The sequence below is a fragment of the Sinohyriopsis cumingii genome, chromosome 3, assembly GCF_028554795.1.
Source record: "Sinohyriopsis cumingii isolate HCF-2022 chromosome 3, ASM2855479v2, whole genome shotgun sequence".
Lineage (NCBI taxonomy): Eukaryota > Metazoa > Mollusca > Bivalvia > Unionida > Unionidae > Sinohyriopsis > Sinohyriopsis cumingii.
The window spans coordinates 24760165-24778487 of record NC_142963.1 but is presented as its reverse complement, the minus strand read 5'-3'; the positions used below and the strand labels follow the sequence as shown (position 1 = coordinate 24778487).

The 18323-nt window shown below is 38.2% G+C and overlaps 1 protein-coding gene across 2 annotated transcripts in view; it reads right to left on the bottom strand.

The window, feature by feature from the left end:
- Positions 1-2786: 2786 nt before the first annotated feature.
- Positions 2787-18323, bottom strand: part of LOC149802555 (uncharacterized) — a 60918-nt gene continuing 45381 nt past the window's right edge. For both annotated transcript variants that reach the window (XM_089951802.1, XM_089951803.1), the window contains exon 10: positions 2787-3985. In XM_089951802.1, coding sequence (XP_089807928.1) covers positions 3785-3985 — 201 coding nt within the window. In that variant the 3' untranslated portion in view covers positions 2787-3784. The remainder of the gene's footprint in view (positions 3986-18323) is intronic.

The following is an 18323-nucleotide window of genomic DNA, read 5'->3' as shown; positions in this document are numbered from 1 at the left end:
TGCCGACATGAGATTTGGGATTTAAGGGTTCAGAATCTAAAGGAGTTCAGTTCAGACTCTTAATGCATTCACAACAGTCTTAAGGAATTCCATTCAGACTCCTAAGGCGTTCATAACAGTCTTAAGAAATTCCAATCAGACTCCTAATGCATTCATAACAGTCATAAGGAATTCCATTTGGGCTACTTATGAGTTCACAAGTCTAAAATAGTTCCATTCAAACTCTTAATCAGTTCATAATAGTCTTAAGGAATTCCATTCAGGCTTCTTGTAAGTCCACAAGCCTAAAAATTCCATTCAGACTCAATGAGTTCACAGCAGTCTAAAAGAATTCCATTCAGACTCAATAAGAGTTCAAAATGGTATAAAAGAATTTCAGCTTGAAATGATCAGGGTCATCTTTATGCTATCATCAAGAGCAAACTGGTGGTTTGTACTGTAACCATAGCTTATGCAGTACAGAGCAGTTTGTTGCTAGTTGCAATGGACAGTATATGTAAATCCCCAATATTGTACTATGAGCTCCCTCCTAAATTATAATTTCTAGAAAACTAGTGGCAAAAAAAGGTCAACATTCAATGCATTTGACAGAAACTGCCCTGTTAGGTATTTTAGTAACAGGGTTTTTTTTAGTGTGCAATTGACTTTCATTCAAATCCATGTGACTTTTTTCTTCTGTTGGCTTGTTTGTTTATTGTGATGTCTGATAACAGTACAAATATTTTTAAATATGTGCAAGGTAATTTAGTCACCAGAGTGCTTACTGACAAAATTTGTACAGACAATTTGGTTCTGTACATACACAGGGTAATTAGTCACCAGAGTGCTTACTGACAAAATTTGTACAGAAGATTTGGTTCTATATATAGAGAGGGTAATTTACAGTCACCAGAGTGCTTACTGACCAACATTCAGTATAATAAACTACCCTGGCTGACATATTTTCTTATGGTGAAAACATACAATATCACCCTAGCAAAAATGTAGTATTTACATAATGACATTAAAGTATACAAACATATTTTCCTGTGTCAAAGATACCACCTCTCTCTCTCAACAGTGTACTATTGCAAAATGCAACTGATAGTGTATGATTAAACACCACTCTTTTATTTGAACCACATCATTTTAAAATAGATGTCTTAGTTTTATATAAAATCATGCAAAACAGTGCTAGAGATTGGACACAAATACTGGAGAATTTCAGCAGCAAATGCCATCAGTAAATGTCGCATTTATTACTCTTCAACAACAAACATGTTCTGAATAATAATACCATCTTGCCAAAAAATTAGTAATGACTGGTCTTATTTGGCAAAGTCTCTAATATTGAGCTAGTTTACCCAAAAAATCCCAAGAGTTTTAATTTATCAAAATATGTTATTAAGTGTATATTTGTATTGTTTGTTGGCCTTTTTTCCATAATTATGTTATGTATATCTGTATTTTGTAATTGACCTTGGTCCAAAATGAAGTTAACCCTTTACCTCATGGAGTGTATGGCTTTTTAGCCCTTCAATATACATATAGCAAAGTTACCCAGTGCAGTGCACTATAAATAGAACACCTGTTACCTTTTTGACTCCATACACATAGGCCTATTAAGTAGTGTAGTGTATGTTACGTTTAACAGCAATTTTAACCATTTCATATTTTTGGTACACATATATTATATATGGAAAGATTTAAGAGTAAAATCCTATTGTTATAGCTGTATAATTATTTTTCACGAAAGATTTTTTTTTATGTGCTTTAAAATCTTGAGAGAACTCGTTCACCATCAAGTCAGTGTAGCTGCGTGACCAACCGTAACTGCCATTTCTCATACTCTAAATTTACAAGTTCTTTGTCTACGTCTACATCACTAAATCATCTGAATTTGATAATTTATAAAAACTAATTGCTGCCTAAATCAATATCAGAGCCTTTACCTAAGTTATTGAAGCTTTCAAAGTTGTGATTCTAATCGTGAAAACTTGAGTAAGTACTGAACAAAATCCGTGACCTCCATTTTGGAGAGTGGAGAATACAGTTACTTTAAATAGTAGATTTCGACCAAAGCATAAACAGTGACCACGTGATCTGATGTAATGGTCATTCACATCAATGAATGTAGTATCTAGTAGGGAGTTTTCCCCAAAGGTGGCACTATGAAAACCTGCTCAAAATGGCTGATGTTCACAGCAGGCGTCAAAAGGTGCTTCCATGAGAATGGTGTAGAAGCATCAAAAGGCACTTGTATGCAAATTGGGTAGAGGCATCCAAAAGCACTTCCATGCAAATGGAGATGAGGTGTCCAAAGGCGCTTGCATGAGGTAAACGGTTAATGGTGTGCCCGACATTTTAAAAACATAATACAATAGCTAATATTTCTCTAAGATTATAAATTAAATATTCAGATCATTATTAATGGAGGTGAACATGTTTATCTGAATCTGAGTCTAGCACATCAGTTTTCCACTTGGGAATTTCTAAACTTGTCAACTACGAATGCTATAGAGAGGAGACTGACCTACATCCTGGTTCTATTAATGCACCTTAGCTTTTTATATCAATGTTGTTTACTTGAAAAATTACTCATTCTTGCCTTAACATCCAAAGCCAAATCAGTCTTATTGTTGTGTTCAGTTTTTAGTTTCGGTGGATTTATTTATGCAAAGTGCATGATAATATTCTTGAAACTAAAACATTAATTTGGAATTATTTAGATTGGTTAAAACTCTTCCATATAAATCGATATATAACATGATACGTGCACTTCATACAGTTAAAGGAGAAGAGTCAAGCTTGAGAGTTCATAAAGTAATTTTATTATCATAATATCAGAGGTTTGATACTTGCTTTCTATCTTAAGTATTACTCTAATTATGTCATATTCTCTCAAACACCTTTCTATCTTTTGCAAAGAAGGCAATTAATTTCGTCAAACAGAAATTTAACAAGATAATATTATCTTCTTTCAATTTTAAATGCTGGAAATCTAGTCACTTTCAGAAATCTAGTGGAGATGGCTCAAAAATGCAGAAGATTCCTGCAAATGTTGAAGATATAATATGGTCTACAGTGTTACAACTTTATGGTTTTAAACAAGTAACAGAAAAAGCAAAATCAACAAATTTTGTAAAATTCAATCAATAATTTATTTGCCTAGAATAAGGAACTTACAGTATTGTCAGTGAAATCACCAAAAAAATCCTAAATGTTTTATCACAAGTCCAAAGGTATAGAATATTCTGAATGAATTTCAGGTCTTGAATGTGCTGATGTGCAAACAGCCTTGAATTTGTAGATTTACCTATAATCTTGATGTATCACAATGATATAATTCTGAATGTCTTGGAATGAATTCACAATTATCCCAAAATATTGTTTTAGTCCCAAAGTTAATAAGCACTTTGCAATTCCAATAAATAAATGATTTCTCTCAAATGATATCTGAATGCAACTAACACTGGTTCTTGAGACTAAACTTACAGTATGATTAAATAATTGCCTACTAATTCCATTATATACAAACTGCCCAGGATATGTCATTTTCCCATCAAATTCATAAACAAGTTCACTTTCAGGAAATACCAAACTGGTAAACAAGTTCAGGCCTTGATCTTAAATTCACGTATACATTATGACAAAACATCAGGTATACAATAGAATTTCCCAGGGAAAACCAAGCTTCTGAAATATGTTGTTTACAAATGATCAGTGTCTTAAAGTATAATCTTCAATTATGGACAAAAGTTAAATGCAAAATTCAGATGTACATAACATTAGAAACCTTCTGAACTCATTGAACCAGACTAGCCATCACATTCCTACTGTCCATCACAGATAGCTCTCTCAGCACATAATGGATCTTGTTTATTGCCAATAGCACTCCTTCATGGTCAAGGTCATTGTGTGTCACAATCCGAACAACTCTGTCATACATAGCACCAGTCTTCATGTGGATCTCTTTCCCAAGAGTGGCCTTCTCTTCTTTAGTCACCTTTAGGAAAATAATGAAGAATGAAGTTAACAAACATGTAACATTTCCAAGTTTCCAATATAAAATATTGGGTATTTTGTCATGATTGTAGATAATGCAAAACTATGCAATAATTCCAACCAGGCATTAACTTTTTGTACTCCAGCTGGTTACAGGCAACAAGATAAGAGGTGTGATGCAATCATTTGCACCAGGCATTAATTTGTGATACTCCTTTTGGTTACAGGCAATGAGATAAGCAGGTGCTATGCAATCAATTACACCAATCATTAATTTGTGATACTCCTGTTGGTTACAGGCAATGAGATAAACAAGTGCTATGCAATCAGTTGCACCAATCATTAATTTGTGATACTCCTATTGGTTACAGGCAATGAGATAAGCAGATGCTATGCAATCAATTACACCAATCATTAATTTGTAATACTCCTGTTGGTTACAGGCAATGAGATAGGCAAGTGCTATGCAATCATTTACACCAGGTATTAATTTGTGATACTCCTAATGGTTACAGGCAATGAGATAAACAAGTGCTATGCAATCAATTACACAAGGCATTAATTTGTGATACTCCTGTTGGTTACAGGCAATGAGATAAGCAAGTGCTATGCAATCAATTACACTTGGTATTAATTTGTGATACTCCTGTTATTAATAATAATAAAGACTTTATTTAGAGAAGGTAACTCAATTACTTACAGAACTAATCTACCTTGAGGCCTTCTAGCTGTTAAGTACAATATATACAGTACATACAACATGATGTGAAGAATCTGGCTTGACACTAAATAATTAAGTAATTTTAAAATTCAAATTATCAAGTCTGGAACACATGCACAGGCATCTGTGAAAACATAAACATATATAAAACAAAATATAATCCTGCACTGAAAAATTCAACTATGAAAATGATGCAAAATTACAGAAAAGCAGGTGGTATTTTTTGTACAAGAACTGTTCAATTTTATAAAAATTTCATCCATTTAAGACAATGATTATGAAAAGAAGAAATGCTAGGAGCCTGCCTTATGTCACGGAATATTGTTCCATGCCAATGGACCAGTATACTGAAAACTTTTTTTAAACAATTCCTTCTTTGGCCTTGGTATAATGTAATTTTTACTTCTTATGGACCTTAAATTTGGAGTACCATCAGCATCTCTTTGGTGAAAGATATTGCTTAGATAGACAGGAATGTCTTTTCTGGACACTTTATACATTAATTTGGCCTTTCTAAGAAATGTTCTTTCATGTATTGTTAAAACCTTTATATTATTCATTGCATCCTGAAAATTGTCTATACTTTGAGCTAGAATTAAATGGCAAGCCCTCTTTTGGAGTCTTAAAAGTGTTGTTATGTTTGAATTAAAGGTATTACCCCAAATTACATTACAGTAGTCCAGATATGGCTGAATGTAACTTTTATAAAAGATGACCCTATGCTGAAGAGGAATGTATGTTTTGATTTTCCTCAGTAGCCAAAGATAAGAATTAACCTTTTTTAAAACATGTTTAATGTGAATAGACCAAGTAAGATTGTTATCTATGAATACACCAAGAATTCTATCTTGAGAGGTCATATTAAGGCTCACATTGTCAAAAAGAACCTGGAGTTTGTTGCTATCTAGACTTGCTCGCTTTTGTTGTGTTGTAACTCATAGGGCTTTCGTTTTTTTCTGGATTTATGATCATACTGTTTTCCTTGCACCATACTTGAGGTCTGTTGAGAGCATCTTGTAAGTTATTTTCAAGTACCATTTTGGTTTTACCCATTTCAGACAGTGTAGTAACATCTGCATAGAGGTCAGTGGAAGAAACTGAAGTTCCAATCTTAAGAGGTAAATCGTTGATAAATAGAATGAATAACAGAGATCCAAGGATAGATCCCTGTAGTACTCCACAATTAATATTTTTACTTTCAGAAAATTGACCATTTAATGATACTTTTTGCACACTATCGGTTAAGTAATAAGTAAACCAGTTTAGGGAGTTTTCACTGCATTGATAGATTTTTAGTTTTTCAAGCACAATTTCATGGTCTACAAGATCAAAAGCTTTATGAAAATCAACCATAATAGTGCCTACCATTTCTCCTTGATCTAATGCTTTCAGCCATTTATCAATCAAAGATACAAGTGCAGTTTCACAAGAGTGATTCTGGTGAAAGCCAGACTGTTTATCATGAATAAGATCATAAATGTTCAAATAGTTGAGAAAAGAATCACGTACATGTTTTTCTAATAATCTGGAGAGACAAGGAAGGATAGAGATCGGTCTTAGTTACTTACATCAAGATTTGTTCCTGCTTTATGCAATGGTATAACCTTGGCAGTTTTCCATGTTTGTGGAAATTTATTAGACCTAATACTTTCATTGCAAATGAAAGCTATACTCTCTACAATTGCAGGTGCAGCTACCTTTAGTAGCCTTGGTCCAATCATATTAAGTCCTGTAGTTTACAATCATCCATTTTTAAATATAATTAAACACAAATTCTGGACTCACTTCAGGAATTTCAAACTTTATATTGTTTGTTTTTTTAGCACAAAAATGTTTGAGCTCCAGATGATGCGATGAAGTTATAGGTTCTTTACGTTTTTCAGCAATTTGAACACAGAAGTTGTTAAAAATATTTTAGATGTGATTTGGATTGGCAGTATAAATGACCTCATGATTGAGGGATACAATTTCAGTTTTTACTCTTACATTTGCCTGCATCAAACCCTGTAAACACTTTCCAGATAGCTTTTGGGTTATTTTGGTTTTCATCCAGCATTTTTCTGTAGTGAGCTTGTTTGGCTTGACATATCATTAACTTTATTCCTCCAAACTCTGTATTCAGCTTGATTTCCTACTGATTTTAGTTGGTCTCTTTGCTTTATTGCTTCTAAAATTTCTGGGGAGATCCAGCCTGGCTGGTGGTCTTTCTTTATCCTGTGTGTTTTTAAAGGGGCATGTTTGTTCACTATACTGATGAACAGATCTGTCCAAGTATCTAAAACATCATCAATATCTTCAAAGATTTGGACTGTATTCCATGGAATCTGTTTCAGATCTTCTAGGAATTTAACAGTATCAAAGTTTTGAAAAGATCTGTAAGTAATGGATTTATGGATATTATTTTTTTATTATTTGCCATTGACTTTATGTGTTATCAAAATTGCAAAGTGGTCACTTATACCAATCTTTGGAACCATTACTTCCAAAACATTTTCTTTTGTATTGGTATAAATATGACCTATAAGTGTTTTAGAGGTAGATGTTACTCTGGTGGGTTTATTTACTAGTTGCTCCATACCTAACAAAGCAATAAAATTCATCCAATTCCCTTTTATTTGATAGTTGAGAAGGTCTCTATTTACAAATAATACCAGTTCTAACATCCACAAGGAGCACACCACCACCTGCTTTCCTATCCTTTCTATAAGGTTTGTCATAGCCATTGATATACAAGAAATTTTCACCCTGATTTTCTGTTAACATTGTTTCCTAGAGTCCAAATAAATGGATATTATTATCTGGAGAGGTTAGCAATAACTTCACTTGATCAATATTTCCATTAAAACCCTGAATATTTAAATGACCTATCTGTAAACCTTTGCTAGAAACACCTAAATTCATGAGATTAATTTCAGTGCTATTAGCAGCACTCAAGGAGACAATAAAAAAAACTATGTTCACAGTGATCATCATTACAACTATCATTACTGTATAAAAAATTAGTTTTTACACAATTGCATTTTCTACTTTTATAATCTTTGCATAAATCTGAACTATCAGTCATATTTGAATCTGTACAAGTAGCTGGTAAGTTTCCACATTCAGAACATACATCAGCAAGAGGATCAAATCTATTTTGACAAGGGATACATGGTGTATATGACAGTCCTTGATAGATATATTGGTCCTCCTGCTGAATAGTCTTCCTGTGGAGTTCAGATGGCCTCGTTGCCCATTCCTATTCCATAAATCTAGTGTGAGTTTTGGCTTTGTGTCCAAAGCTACTACACTGATGGCATTGTATTGGCTGTCTGTGCCTGTATTCCTGTGCTGAATGTTTGATCTCACCACAGTCACTCACATCCCATAGTGTATTGATGGAGCAGCAGGGGGGGGCGAATCGGACATTTTGTCCAATCGTTATTTTGCTTTATTAATACTTTCTGCACTCAGTGGATCCGGTGTCGTCAGCGCCCGGTAAAAAAAAAACGACGTTGTCGTCGGGGGGGTCGTCCAATCGTCATTTGGTTTAATTAATACTTTCTGCGCGCCGATCCCAGCGTCGTCAGCGTCCGGTAAACACAGCGACGACCGCGTCAATGTCATTGCCCCCCCTGCTGCTAAAAAGTTATTTACAATGAAAATTATTTACAACTAACCGAATATTTGGTCAAGTCCGATACGATATTGTGTCCGAGGATCATGTAAATTTATCGTTACAAATCCATGTGGGGTCGACTGAGCATGACTAAAAAAGTTTCGAAAACCATTAAAGTCCATGTCACCGCCGCACCATGTCTGCCAAATATTTCGTAGCGTGTGTGTATCAACGCCGTTGAATACAGCAAGAATATTACAGTTGTCTCTGATTACTTTTGGAATCTGAGTGTATCGTTGAGTGACATATATCACGTCGGTGTTTTTAAGCCTGCCTCTGGAAAATATCCTAGCTGGGTTTTTTTGATTGTCTAACATAACATCATCGTACACGACTAGATTGTTAACGTCGCCATCAATATCATCAATACCTGGTGCATCATTGATATCTGTAATAAACTCAATAACATTTTTTTCAGCGATCGCTGATGCATTCTCGTTGAAATCTTTCAACACCTCGTAGCATCGTTGATCATCCACGCTAGGGGCGATTAAATACAACTTATCCCACTTCATCCATCTCATTATTAAATTAAGTAATAATTGCGTCTTGCCGGATCCAGATGGTCCGATGATAATCATCCGGATCGAGTTTGGTAACGCTGCAACATGCTTAACTGGTTCTCTTGTTTTAGTTGCCGAAAAATCAATTATATTCATATCTCTATACATAAATTATGGATCTATATTGTGTGAAGTGTAGAGTGCGTACTGGCACAAATGATATGACAACCGTTACAACAAGAAATAACAGATCGGCACTTACTGGTAAGTGTGTACAATGCGGTACAAAGAAATTTAGATTTATTTCTGCTAGACCCGGAGACGTTTTAAAAAAAAGCGAGGAGGTGATATTGCAGCCAAGTTATCAAAACTCCCCGGAACACCGTGGGCAAAGTATCCAGGAGAAAAGCACCTCCCAGGATATAGCTACTGTGGCCCCGGAACACGATTAGATATCAGACTCAATGATCAAAATCAGCCGCGACCCGGTGAGTATCCAATAAACGCTATCGACGAAGCATGTCGGATACATGATATAGCTTATCGTAGCGGTGATCTGCAACAGCGTCATATCGCGGATGTAAAATTAATTCACGCGTTAAATGCTATTCCTGATAAATCATTCAAAGAAAAATTGGCTTCATGGTTGGTAAAATCGGCTATGAAAGGTAAATTAATGATTGGAAGCGGAGCTTCTCGCGCTGATAATTGAAAACGCTAGCGTTTATAATAACAACATGGAATCCATCTATTATTCTCCGAGAGGATACTGGAAGGGGAAGGCCGCAATTGGTAAACTCGCAAGCGCTGCAAAGGTAACAAAGGCCACTGCGGCTAATTGGTTATCCAAACAGGCTATATGGCAAATTTATCTACCACCGCCTAAACAAATCAACTTTTCGCGCTTTGATGTCAGCGTACCTAATGAAGTTCATCAGGCTGATATACTATTTCTGCCGCATGACAACGGTTACAAATACGCGCTAACCGTAGTTGATGTTGCGAGTCGATACAAACAAGCGGAGCCGTTAAAAACAAAGTCAGCAACTGAAGTAGCCGATGCGTTTGAGCGGATTTACCGAAGGGGTCCTCTGCGCTGGCCAAATCTATTACAAGTTGATCCTGGCAATGAATTTCGCGGCGCTGTTTTATCAACGCTGAAACATCATAGCGTCGCGATATGACAAGGTCATACTGCGCTACATCGTGATCAGGCAATTGTTGAACGATTCAATCGGACTCTTGCTGAACGGTTATTTGGATATCAATACGCGAAAGAATTCATCCAGGAAAAACGATCTCGTGAATGGGTTAAAAGATTACCAGGCGTAATTGCAGTGTTAAATAACGAGATTACCCGAGCAATCAACATGAAGCCCAGCGACGCGATTAAAAAAAAGTATATACCCGGAAGATCAAAAATAGATAGCGTTTCCAAGCCGATTCTCGGCGATGTCACTGTTAGATATCTGTAAGAACCAGGAGAGCTTGAAGGCGGTAAAAAAAGAGCTACTGATCCTATTTGGAGTGTTACCACGCATAACATATCAACGATAACACGATCAACTGGTAGACCACCGATCTATAGACTGGATTCAACTGCCCCACAGCGGGGGTTTACACGCGAGCAACTACAAGTGATACCTGATGATACTCAATTACCCCCACGTGGCCTTAACTAGCGCCGTTGCGTCTATTACACTCAAGACAAGTTAACCTCACATTGCTTTTGACATGACCGAGACTGTTATCGATCCTGTCCACGGTAAATTGGCGAGCGTCTTTATCCGAATAACGCCAGCGCATTACACAATTGCAACTCGCGCAGTGATTATTCTGTTGTTGTCGTAATGCAATTATTAATTCGGCATCAATATCAAAACGCCGCTGCTTTTTTTTTATCCTGTTGGCGGTAACCCGAGAGTTTTCTATCAATGACGCTAGCATCGATGATGTCATCGTTGTCACTGGCTTCGTCAATAACAATTCTTCGAAGCTGATTCATTCTCCGTACTCTGGACACTGCGAGATAGACTAAATTCAACCATTCGATGCGATTATCAACTATCCAAACAATTGTGTCCGTGATGGTTAATCCCTGCGAGGAATGTATTGTCGTTGCGTATCCTAGCGTCCATGGGGATTTATCAGCACGTAGCGCGTCCTCGACGACGCTGATATCAACGAGCACGATATCATTCAGCACGAGAATTTGTTTTTTTGTCCCTGATGCTGTCGGGCCCGGGATTTCAACTTCAATGTTCTGCCGCCGTGTGTCCGCGGGTCTATAACATAACGGCACTGGGCGTGTTGGAAACTTTTCCTTATGCAACGTAAACAACTTCCGCTGAAGTGTGTCTCTATCTTTCTACTCGCTACAATTAAATCGTTTGGTCTCCATGTTTCCCAGAATTCATTTAACGGCGTTTCCGGAATCACCTCGCGGATTATTTCACATTGAACTCTATCCGGCTGTAATCTGATTAATTTTTTAACCTCGCGCAGTTGTTCATCAAGTGCTCGGTAATCAGTATCGGTTTCTTCATAATAGTCCACAAAACCCTTTAACCAATCATGTGGACCCTCGCCGACAAATGGTGGTGGTTGGCCATGATCTCCGCACATTATCACCGCTGTATTCGCGCGCAGCAACCACTCAAGAAACATTTGTAAAACATCTAACGAAACAGTACATATCTCATCCCAGATGATAACCTCAGGAATAAATTTTTCCCCCATTCGATCAGGAGTCCACTCACCGCCGCTGTATCGAAAAAAGCTGTGATAAGTAACGGCGTCAACACTTCGTTGTTTTATCTCTCGCGCTAGTCTATGGGTCGGTGTAAGCACGATTATACTTGCCCGCGTTCGAAATAATTCAATTGCCCGAGTCGTCTTTCCTGACCCGCCACAGCCGCTTAAATAAACTGTTTTATATCTACAAATTGGATCAGAACACGGTGGTGCATTAGACCATTCTGATAGATTATCACCGCGTAAGTAATTATTTTCAACGGTGACATTTGCTGACGGGGAATAATCGCGTCGTATTTCATTTTTAATTCTCCATATACCCCAACTCTCGTCCGGACTAGTAAACTCGGCTATGTTTCCCTTATACTTTACGTCTATATAAAATGAATCAATCGCAACTCTAACCGCGGTGTCGGGAAATCTATTTATCATCGAGAATAAATTGATAGCGGCGTAACCCAGCATAGACGCCCTCAAATGTGGATATGCCGGGCTGTCTCCATCAGCGTAAGTAACAACTGTACCCAACTTTGTTCCATTGGACAAGAAAGCTGTTTTGCAGTTCACGTATCTATTTTTTGCCACTGCGTCCTTGATTACGAAATCATATTCTGCGTCATCTATAATCAGCCGTGAGCAATATCGTTTGTAGTCGCAGTTTTTTCCACCTTGTGTGAACTTACCGATTATTCTTCTACCGAGATCTTTTGCCTCGCGGTTTCGTTGGTTGAATATCCTTTTGGACCATTCGATGATATATTCCTCGTTGGCATCAATGTGTTTTCTGGACTCGTCAATTATGTTATCTAGACGCTCTGGTTCTGGTAACCAGACTTCAGTCTGCGCCCGATATGATATAATCGCGTCACTGACAATCAACGATACAAGCATGCTACAATCAATCATATACCGTAGCAGCGCTATTGGCAGCCACTTCTTTTCAGTCATGTGTCTACCGATCCAAATATAACAACAGCGATGAAGTCCTGCCGCGAATTCAAATGATACTATGCGAGCGAATCCGGTTAAATCAAAATCAGGCAGTGGTCCATTAATAGCAACACGAGTCATTTCATGTCTGGGGTGTCCAAATCGTTTAAAGTACTCAGTGGCGGATCCATACCCGAGAAAACTCGCTGGATAACAGGCAACCATATCAACGGAAATCATAGCGTCGCGGTTGTATTCAGTGTTCCATAGTCCACCGTGATAGTATTCCAAACAACTGGATTGTACATCCGGTAGAAATTCCTTGCGCGTTGGTCTCCACGCATTTTTCCTTGCTGCAACATGAGCCGCAACCGATGGAATCGTAAAACAATTTGTTAGCAGTTGTTCATCATGCTCTTCAAATTCCATGGCGGTTTTTTCATCTTGTTGTGAAACGCTTCAGTGCGATATAATTCACCGTTTGGTCTTACAAACTGATCAAAGGTATCCGCATCGTTTTCAGCGCTGCGAAGTAACCACACTGACACAGGGTCGTTTTTACACAAACAAGCAATAGCATCAAATAGTTTCCTCTCCGCGAGAAAACCATCCTCTCCCAGGAATTCCCCCGGGATATACTTTACTGTTCTATCCCGTGGAAATATTGTGACCGCGGGCGTCCACGCGTGTTCATTATGATCAATAATTTTGATTGGGGCTCCCTTTGATTTATACTTTGATTCATATAATACTTCACCGGTTATTGTTGTAACGGTTATTGGAAATCTCAACGACGTTTCTAATTTCGCTATGTCGCTGATGGTTGCTCCTCGCTCGCGCACTGTCTCCTCCCATTGGTTTATTTTGCTACGTCGTAAATCGGTCAGTTTATTTCCTCGACACGCATTTGTAAAATGCTCTATTACTCGTTCTGCTACACAATTTATCCCCGTTGACTGTTTCATCGGCGCTAGTTTTCCGACATCAGGTTTCTTATTTAACGGGTATATTCCATAGACAACTGCTGTTTCAGGATACGCTCGTTCATAGTATGGTCTGTCAATTCCGGTTAACAGCCCTGGCTTGGAGTCGCGGCTAACAATAACTGTTTTCTTGTCGCTGAGAACTGGTTCAAATTTATCACGTATGATCCAATTACCTGATTCCACCCGGACAATGAATTTTACTCTGAAGAAATACTTTTTACCGTCAAGTTGTGATATTATCGTTGCTGCGCGGTTGTCGTTCATGGTAGCATCAACAACACCATCAATTCGAAATGTTGACCAACTATGAGATGCACCATCACGCTTGAATTCATTGATACAATCGCGTATTTTATTCAACAGGGTTCTATCGTTTATTAATGCTTTTGGTGCGTCCTTGAGGACTCTATCGAGATTGAACTTAATATTTTTCCAGGGCTTAATTGCTGCTAGTTTCTTGAACTCCTCCTCCATATAATTAAAACAAGTATTTAAATAAAAGAATATAGTATAATGAATCACTGCAAATGGTTGATGATTGGGTCGACAACCCCGTGCAATAAATCATGTAGAGGTGAATTCTGCGGGTATCATTTACAAAGCATTCGTAATGGTTCTCTTGGCCCCCTCCCGTGCTTGGTTTGCCACGTTGGTGTAAGAGGAAAATCACAATTATGTATCAATTGTGGCGGAAAGCGATACAGAGAGTTAAAACGTTATTATGATAAACGAATTAAAAACTCCGTCATTGACCCCACCGCTGACTCCGTCAAGGACAAAATCATCAAAACTCCTCAGGACTACATTGAAAGGTTTATAATTAAACCAAATAATGAATTAGACAAGTAGTATTATTATACAAATGAACCAAGAATTTCAGCCGCATCCTGTGCTCGTTAATTACGAGGCATCTCGCGACGGCGTTGTTAGAAACCGCAGACTAAAAAAACCAGTTGGTACCGTAAATAATCACGGGTATTTGGTGTTTGGTACCGGGAAAAAAAACTATCTTGTTCACAGGGTGGTATATGAAGCGTTTAAGGGGCTAATCGAGGATGGTTTCGTTATTGATCATATTGATGGATGTCCTCAAAATAATTCTCTTATAAACCTGCAAGCTATCTCTCAGAGTGAAAATAGTAAAAAAGGCCAAACTGGTAAATGCTCAAAGCAAGCAAGGGGTGTCAAATCGTTTGATACAATAACGCACGAAGAAAAAATATTTCACTCTATGAATGTGGCTGGTAGGTACTTCGATATTTGTAGTAAATCAGTTCGAGATGTTGCAGAGAATATAACTAAAACAGCGATCTCAAAAAAGACGGGTCACAGAATTCGATTTTCGTATATAAATAAATTCTCCGATTATAAGGTCACCGTGACGAAGTTGCCATGACGAATTGTCTGTTTCAACTTCATACTAGATAACACACCTCGGGATTGATACGCAGGGTTCATTTTGTAAAATAATTTTTTTTTTATTTAGAAATAAGATGTTTTATAAGAATATGAATATCGAAGACATCAATAATATATTAACCGAGATTTCAAAATTAAAAAATCAAGGAACTGTATTATCTGATAAGCTTGATAACCAAAAGATATTGTCCGATTATGAAATTATTAACGAGCAATCAAAGAAAGGTCGATATACCTTGCCACGTGAGTATTCTTTTATAAAGCGATTACAATATACGATCAATGAAAACCTGTATGGCAATGACGTAAATGCATTTATTGGACTATTTACTGCCGTTGAGACAGTATGAAAAAAACTCGGACAGGCTTTTGAACGACGTCAAGAAATCTCTAATAAAATTAAAAACATTAGAAGGATTATAGACGAAAACTCCATGGAGCCCCCAATTTAATGGCATACCTGTTCACGTAGCGTACGGAAGTGAATTTTTACGTTGTATACATTTCCCCCCCCCCCCCCGATAGGTCGTGGTAATGTGCGTCTGACTCTGCCACAGGGAAATTAGAAATTACGGAGCAATTTATAATAAATGGTAGGCGAATCACTTACTACTCGGCTGGCCAGAGAGCGGCTAGCAGCGCTTAAAAAGTTCATACCGTTACGAGACAGGGTCCGAAAACAACTTCAAACGCGGCAACAACTACAAACTGATTTTGCTGTTGGAAGTGAACAACTCTTTGCTCCGATAACGAGTGCAACTGTGCCTGTCCTCGGTGCGCTTGAAAAGATAGCGGCTCAGACCGAGCAAACAAAAGAGTCTCTAAAAACACTTCCTGCGAAAATAGCGGTTGCTACAACACACCAACGGAGGGAGAGGCCGCCACCACTCGCTATAACGGACCCACAAGAACCTTATGTTACAATGGCCGATGAAGAAGAACTAGGCGCCACCGCAAGAGAACCAGAAGAAGAAATACCGGAAGAAATACCGGAAGAAATAGAGATAAAGGAGAATATACCCCGTAATGTACTTAAAAAGAGCACAATAGACACAATCAGAAATCTTGACGATGAAGAATTAGTTAATTTTACTGTTACAAATTTTGCTAAGGGCACACGAGAGATGTATATCAATAGCGATTACGAGAAAAATATAAAGTCGTTAAAGGACTGGACAAGAATAGTGTATTTGGCAAGTAAACATAAAAATGTATTACCACCGCGTGATAATAATTATATAATATTCCACAATAAAGTAAAAAGTGAAAGACCAAAGCACGGAAAAGGATACTCTTCTGGTTTCAACGCTAGCGTTACTTGTCCTGGTAATGTTCTCAGTGATATATCACGGCTGGAAGTACTAATCGGAGGAAAACGAGCCGGAAATAACTCTCCGGAAATAATCAATGAGGCCGCTGATATTTGCAGGCGGTTATTTGCCGGTGGTATCATGGACATTAATGTATATCGAACGCTCATAGACGAACTCGTGGACCACGGTCATGACAGCGATTGACCAATCACTGGTGATCAATCACTGGTGACCAATCACTGGTGATCAATCACTGGTGATCAATCACTAATTGGAAAACACTGGTGTTTTTATAATAAAGATGATTATACACTACAACCATAATAAACCAGTCAGCGTCTACGTGGTAAACTCACGATTGCCTGTATACCGCGCGTGGTACGGAGACGGTCTCGGTAGCACCATTGCGGGGTTATTTACAAGAATGGCTCCAAAAGTGGCGCCGTTAGCTAAACAATTAGGAATGAAGGCTATTGATGTTATTCGTGATAGGGGTATTAGTGCTATTGGAGATGTTGCCGGAAGGGCGTTTTCTGCCGCACGAGATAAACTAGCATCGTTGGTGAGAAAAAAAAAACAGAAACCACCGGTGATGCCATCAACGACAGTGATGCCTGCAAATGTTAGTAAAGTAATAAATAACGCCGTGGAAGAAAAACTAGAGTCATTGGCGGCTCTGGCAAAGCCATCCACCGATGCAACAACCAACGCGCTCATGAACGCGATAGCGGGAAGTGGCTTAAAGAATTTACGACGAAAACGACGTTGATGAATTGCAATTGAAAACGTCAACATGATAAATAATAAAATGTTTGCGCGAACCGCTGATCCCGCGTTTGATATGGACGCCCCAGTGCGCAGGGATGATTCTGTCCGTGATTATCAATTTTATTCCTATCAACCACCACAAGCCGACCTACGATCGTGAATTGAACTTCAAGTCCAAGATACCAGTAAATACTTTTTGCCGTGTGAAGCGTTTATCGAAATTGAGGGAGAACTTGTAACAAATGCTGCCGATAATGCACCATACGCAAATGACCCTCGTGTTTGAGTTGGCTTCGTCAACAACGGTATCATGGCGTTATTTGAGAGTGCCAGATATCTTATTGACGGGCGAGAAATTGAATCAATAGAACGCGAGGTTGATGTTGCAACGACGATAATTGGGCTAGCAAGATACTCAGATGATTATACAAGATCGGCGGGTCCATCTATGATGTTCGCAAAGGACACCACTAATAACGCTGATCATATTCAGTACATTAACGTGCTGACACCACAAGCTACTTCGGTTGCTAATCAAGCTGAAGCAGCCAACCCAGACCGCAGGGCAAGACCAGGTGACAATTTTACTATTATAAAAAGTACTAACGATAATTTTAATCTAGGATTTGCAACACGAGTAGCAACATTACAAGGACAACGCCGACAGTTTTCATGCGCGATTCCACTCCATCACATATTCGGATTTTGTAGAAATGTTAGAAAAGTTATCTATGGGGCTAAGCATACAATTGCGCTAACGCGAAGGGGTGATGATAACAATGCAATATGGCGTGCTGCTGGTGTCGCTGCCGGTAAAGTCGTTTTAACTAAAATAGCATTGTGGATGCCGGTGTTGACTCCATCAGTTACCACGGAAGCACGATTGTTATCATTTATGGAACAGGGAGGGAAATCGTTGTTGAGTTGGCTAGCGGTAACAACTGATGCTAAAGAGGATAATGTCGCTGATACATTTACATGGCACCTGGCATCAAAACAAGGCGTTTCAGCCCCGCGTCATATATTTATAGCGCTACAGAATAGGGATCGATTGGGTAATCAAGAACGCAGTCATATGATATTTGATCGATTAGGAGTCAGGGAGGTTTCGCTGAGAATAAACGGACAACAGGAACCATCCGAGGATATACAGCTTAATTACGACAACAACCATATCGCACGTGTGTATCATCGGATGCTGTCATATATGGGTCGTGATCAAAACGTCGACACCGGTTTGCAAATATCACAACTTGATTTTAAAAACCTGTATCCGATTTATTACTT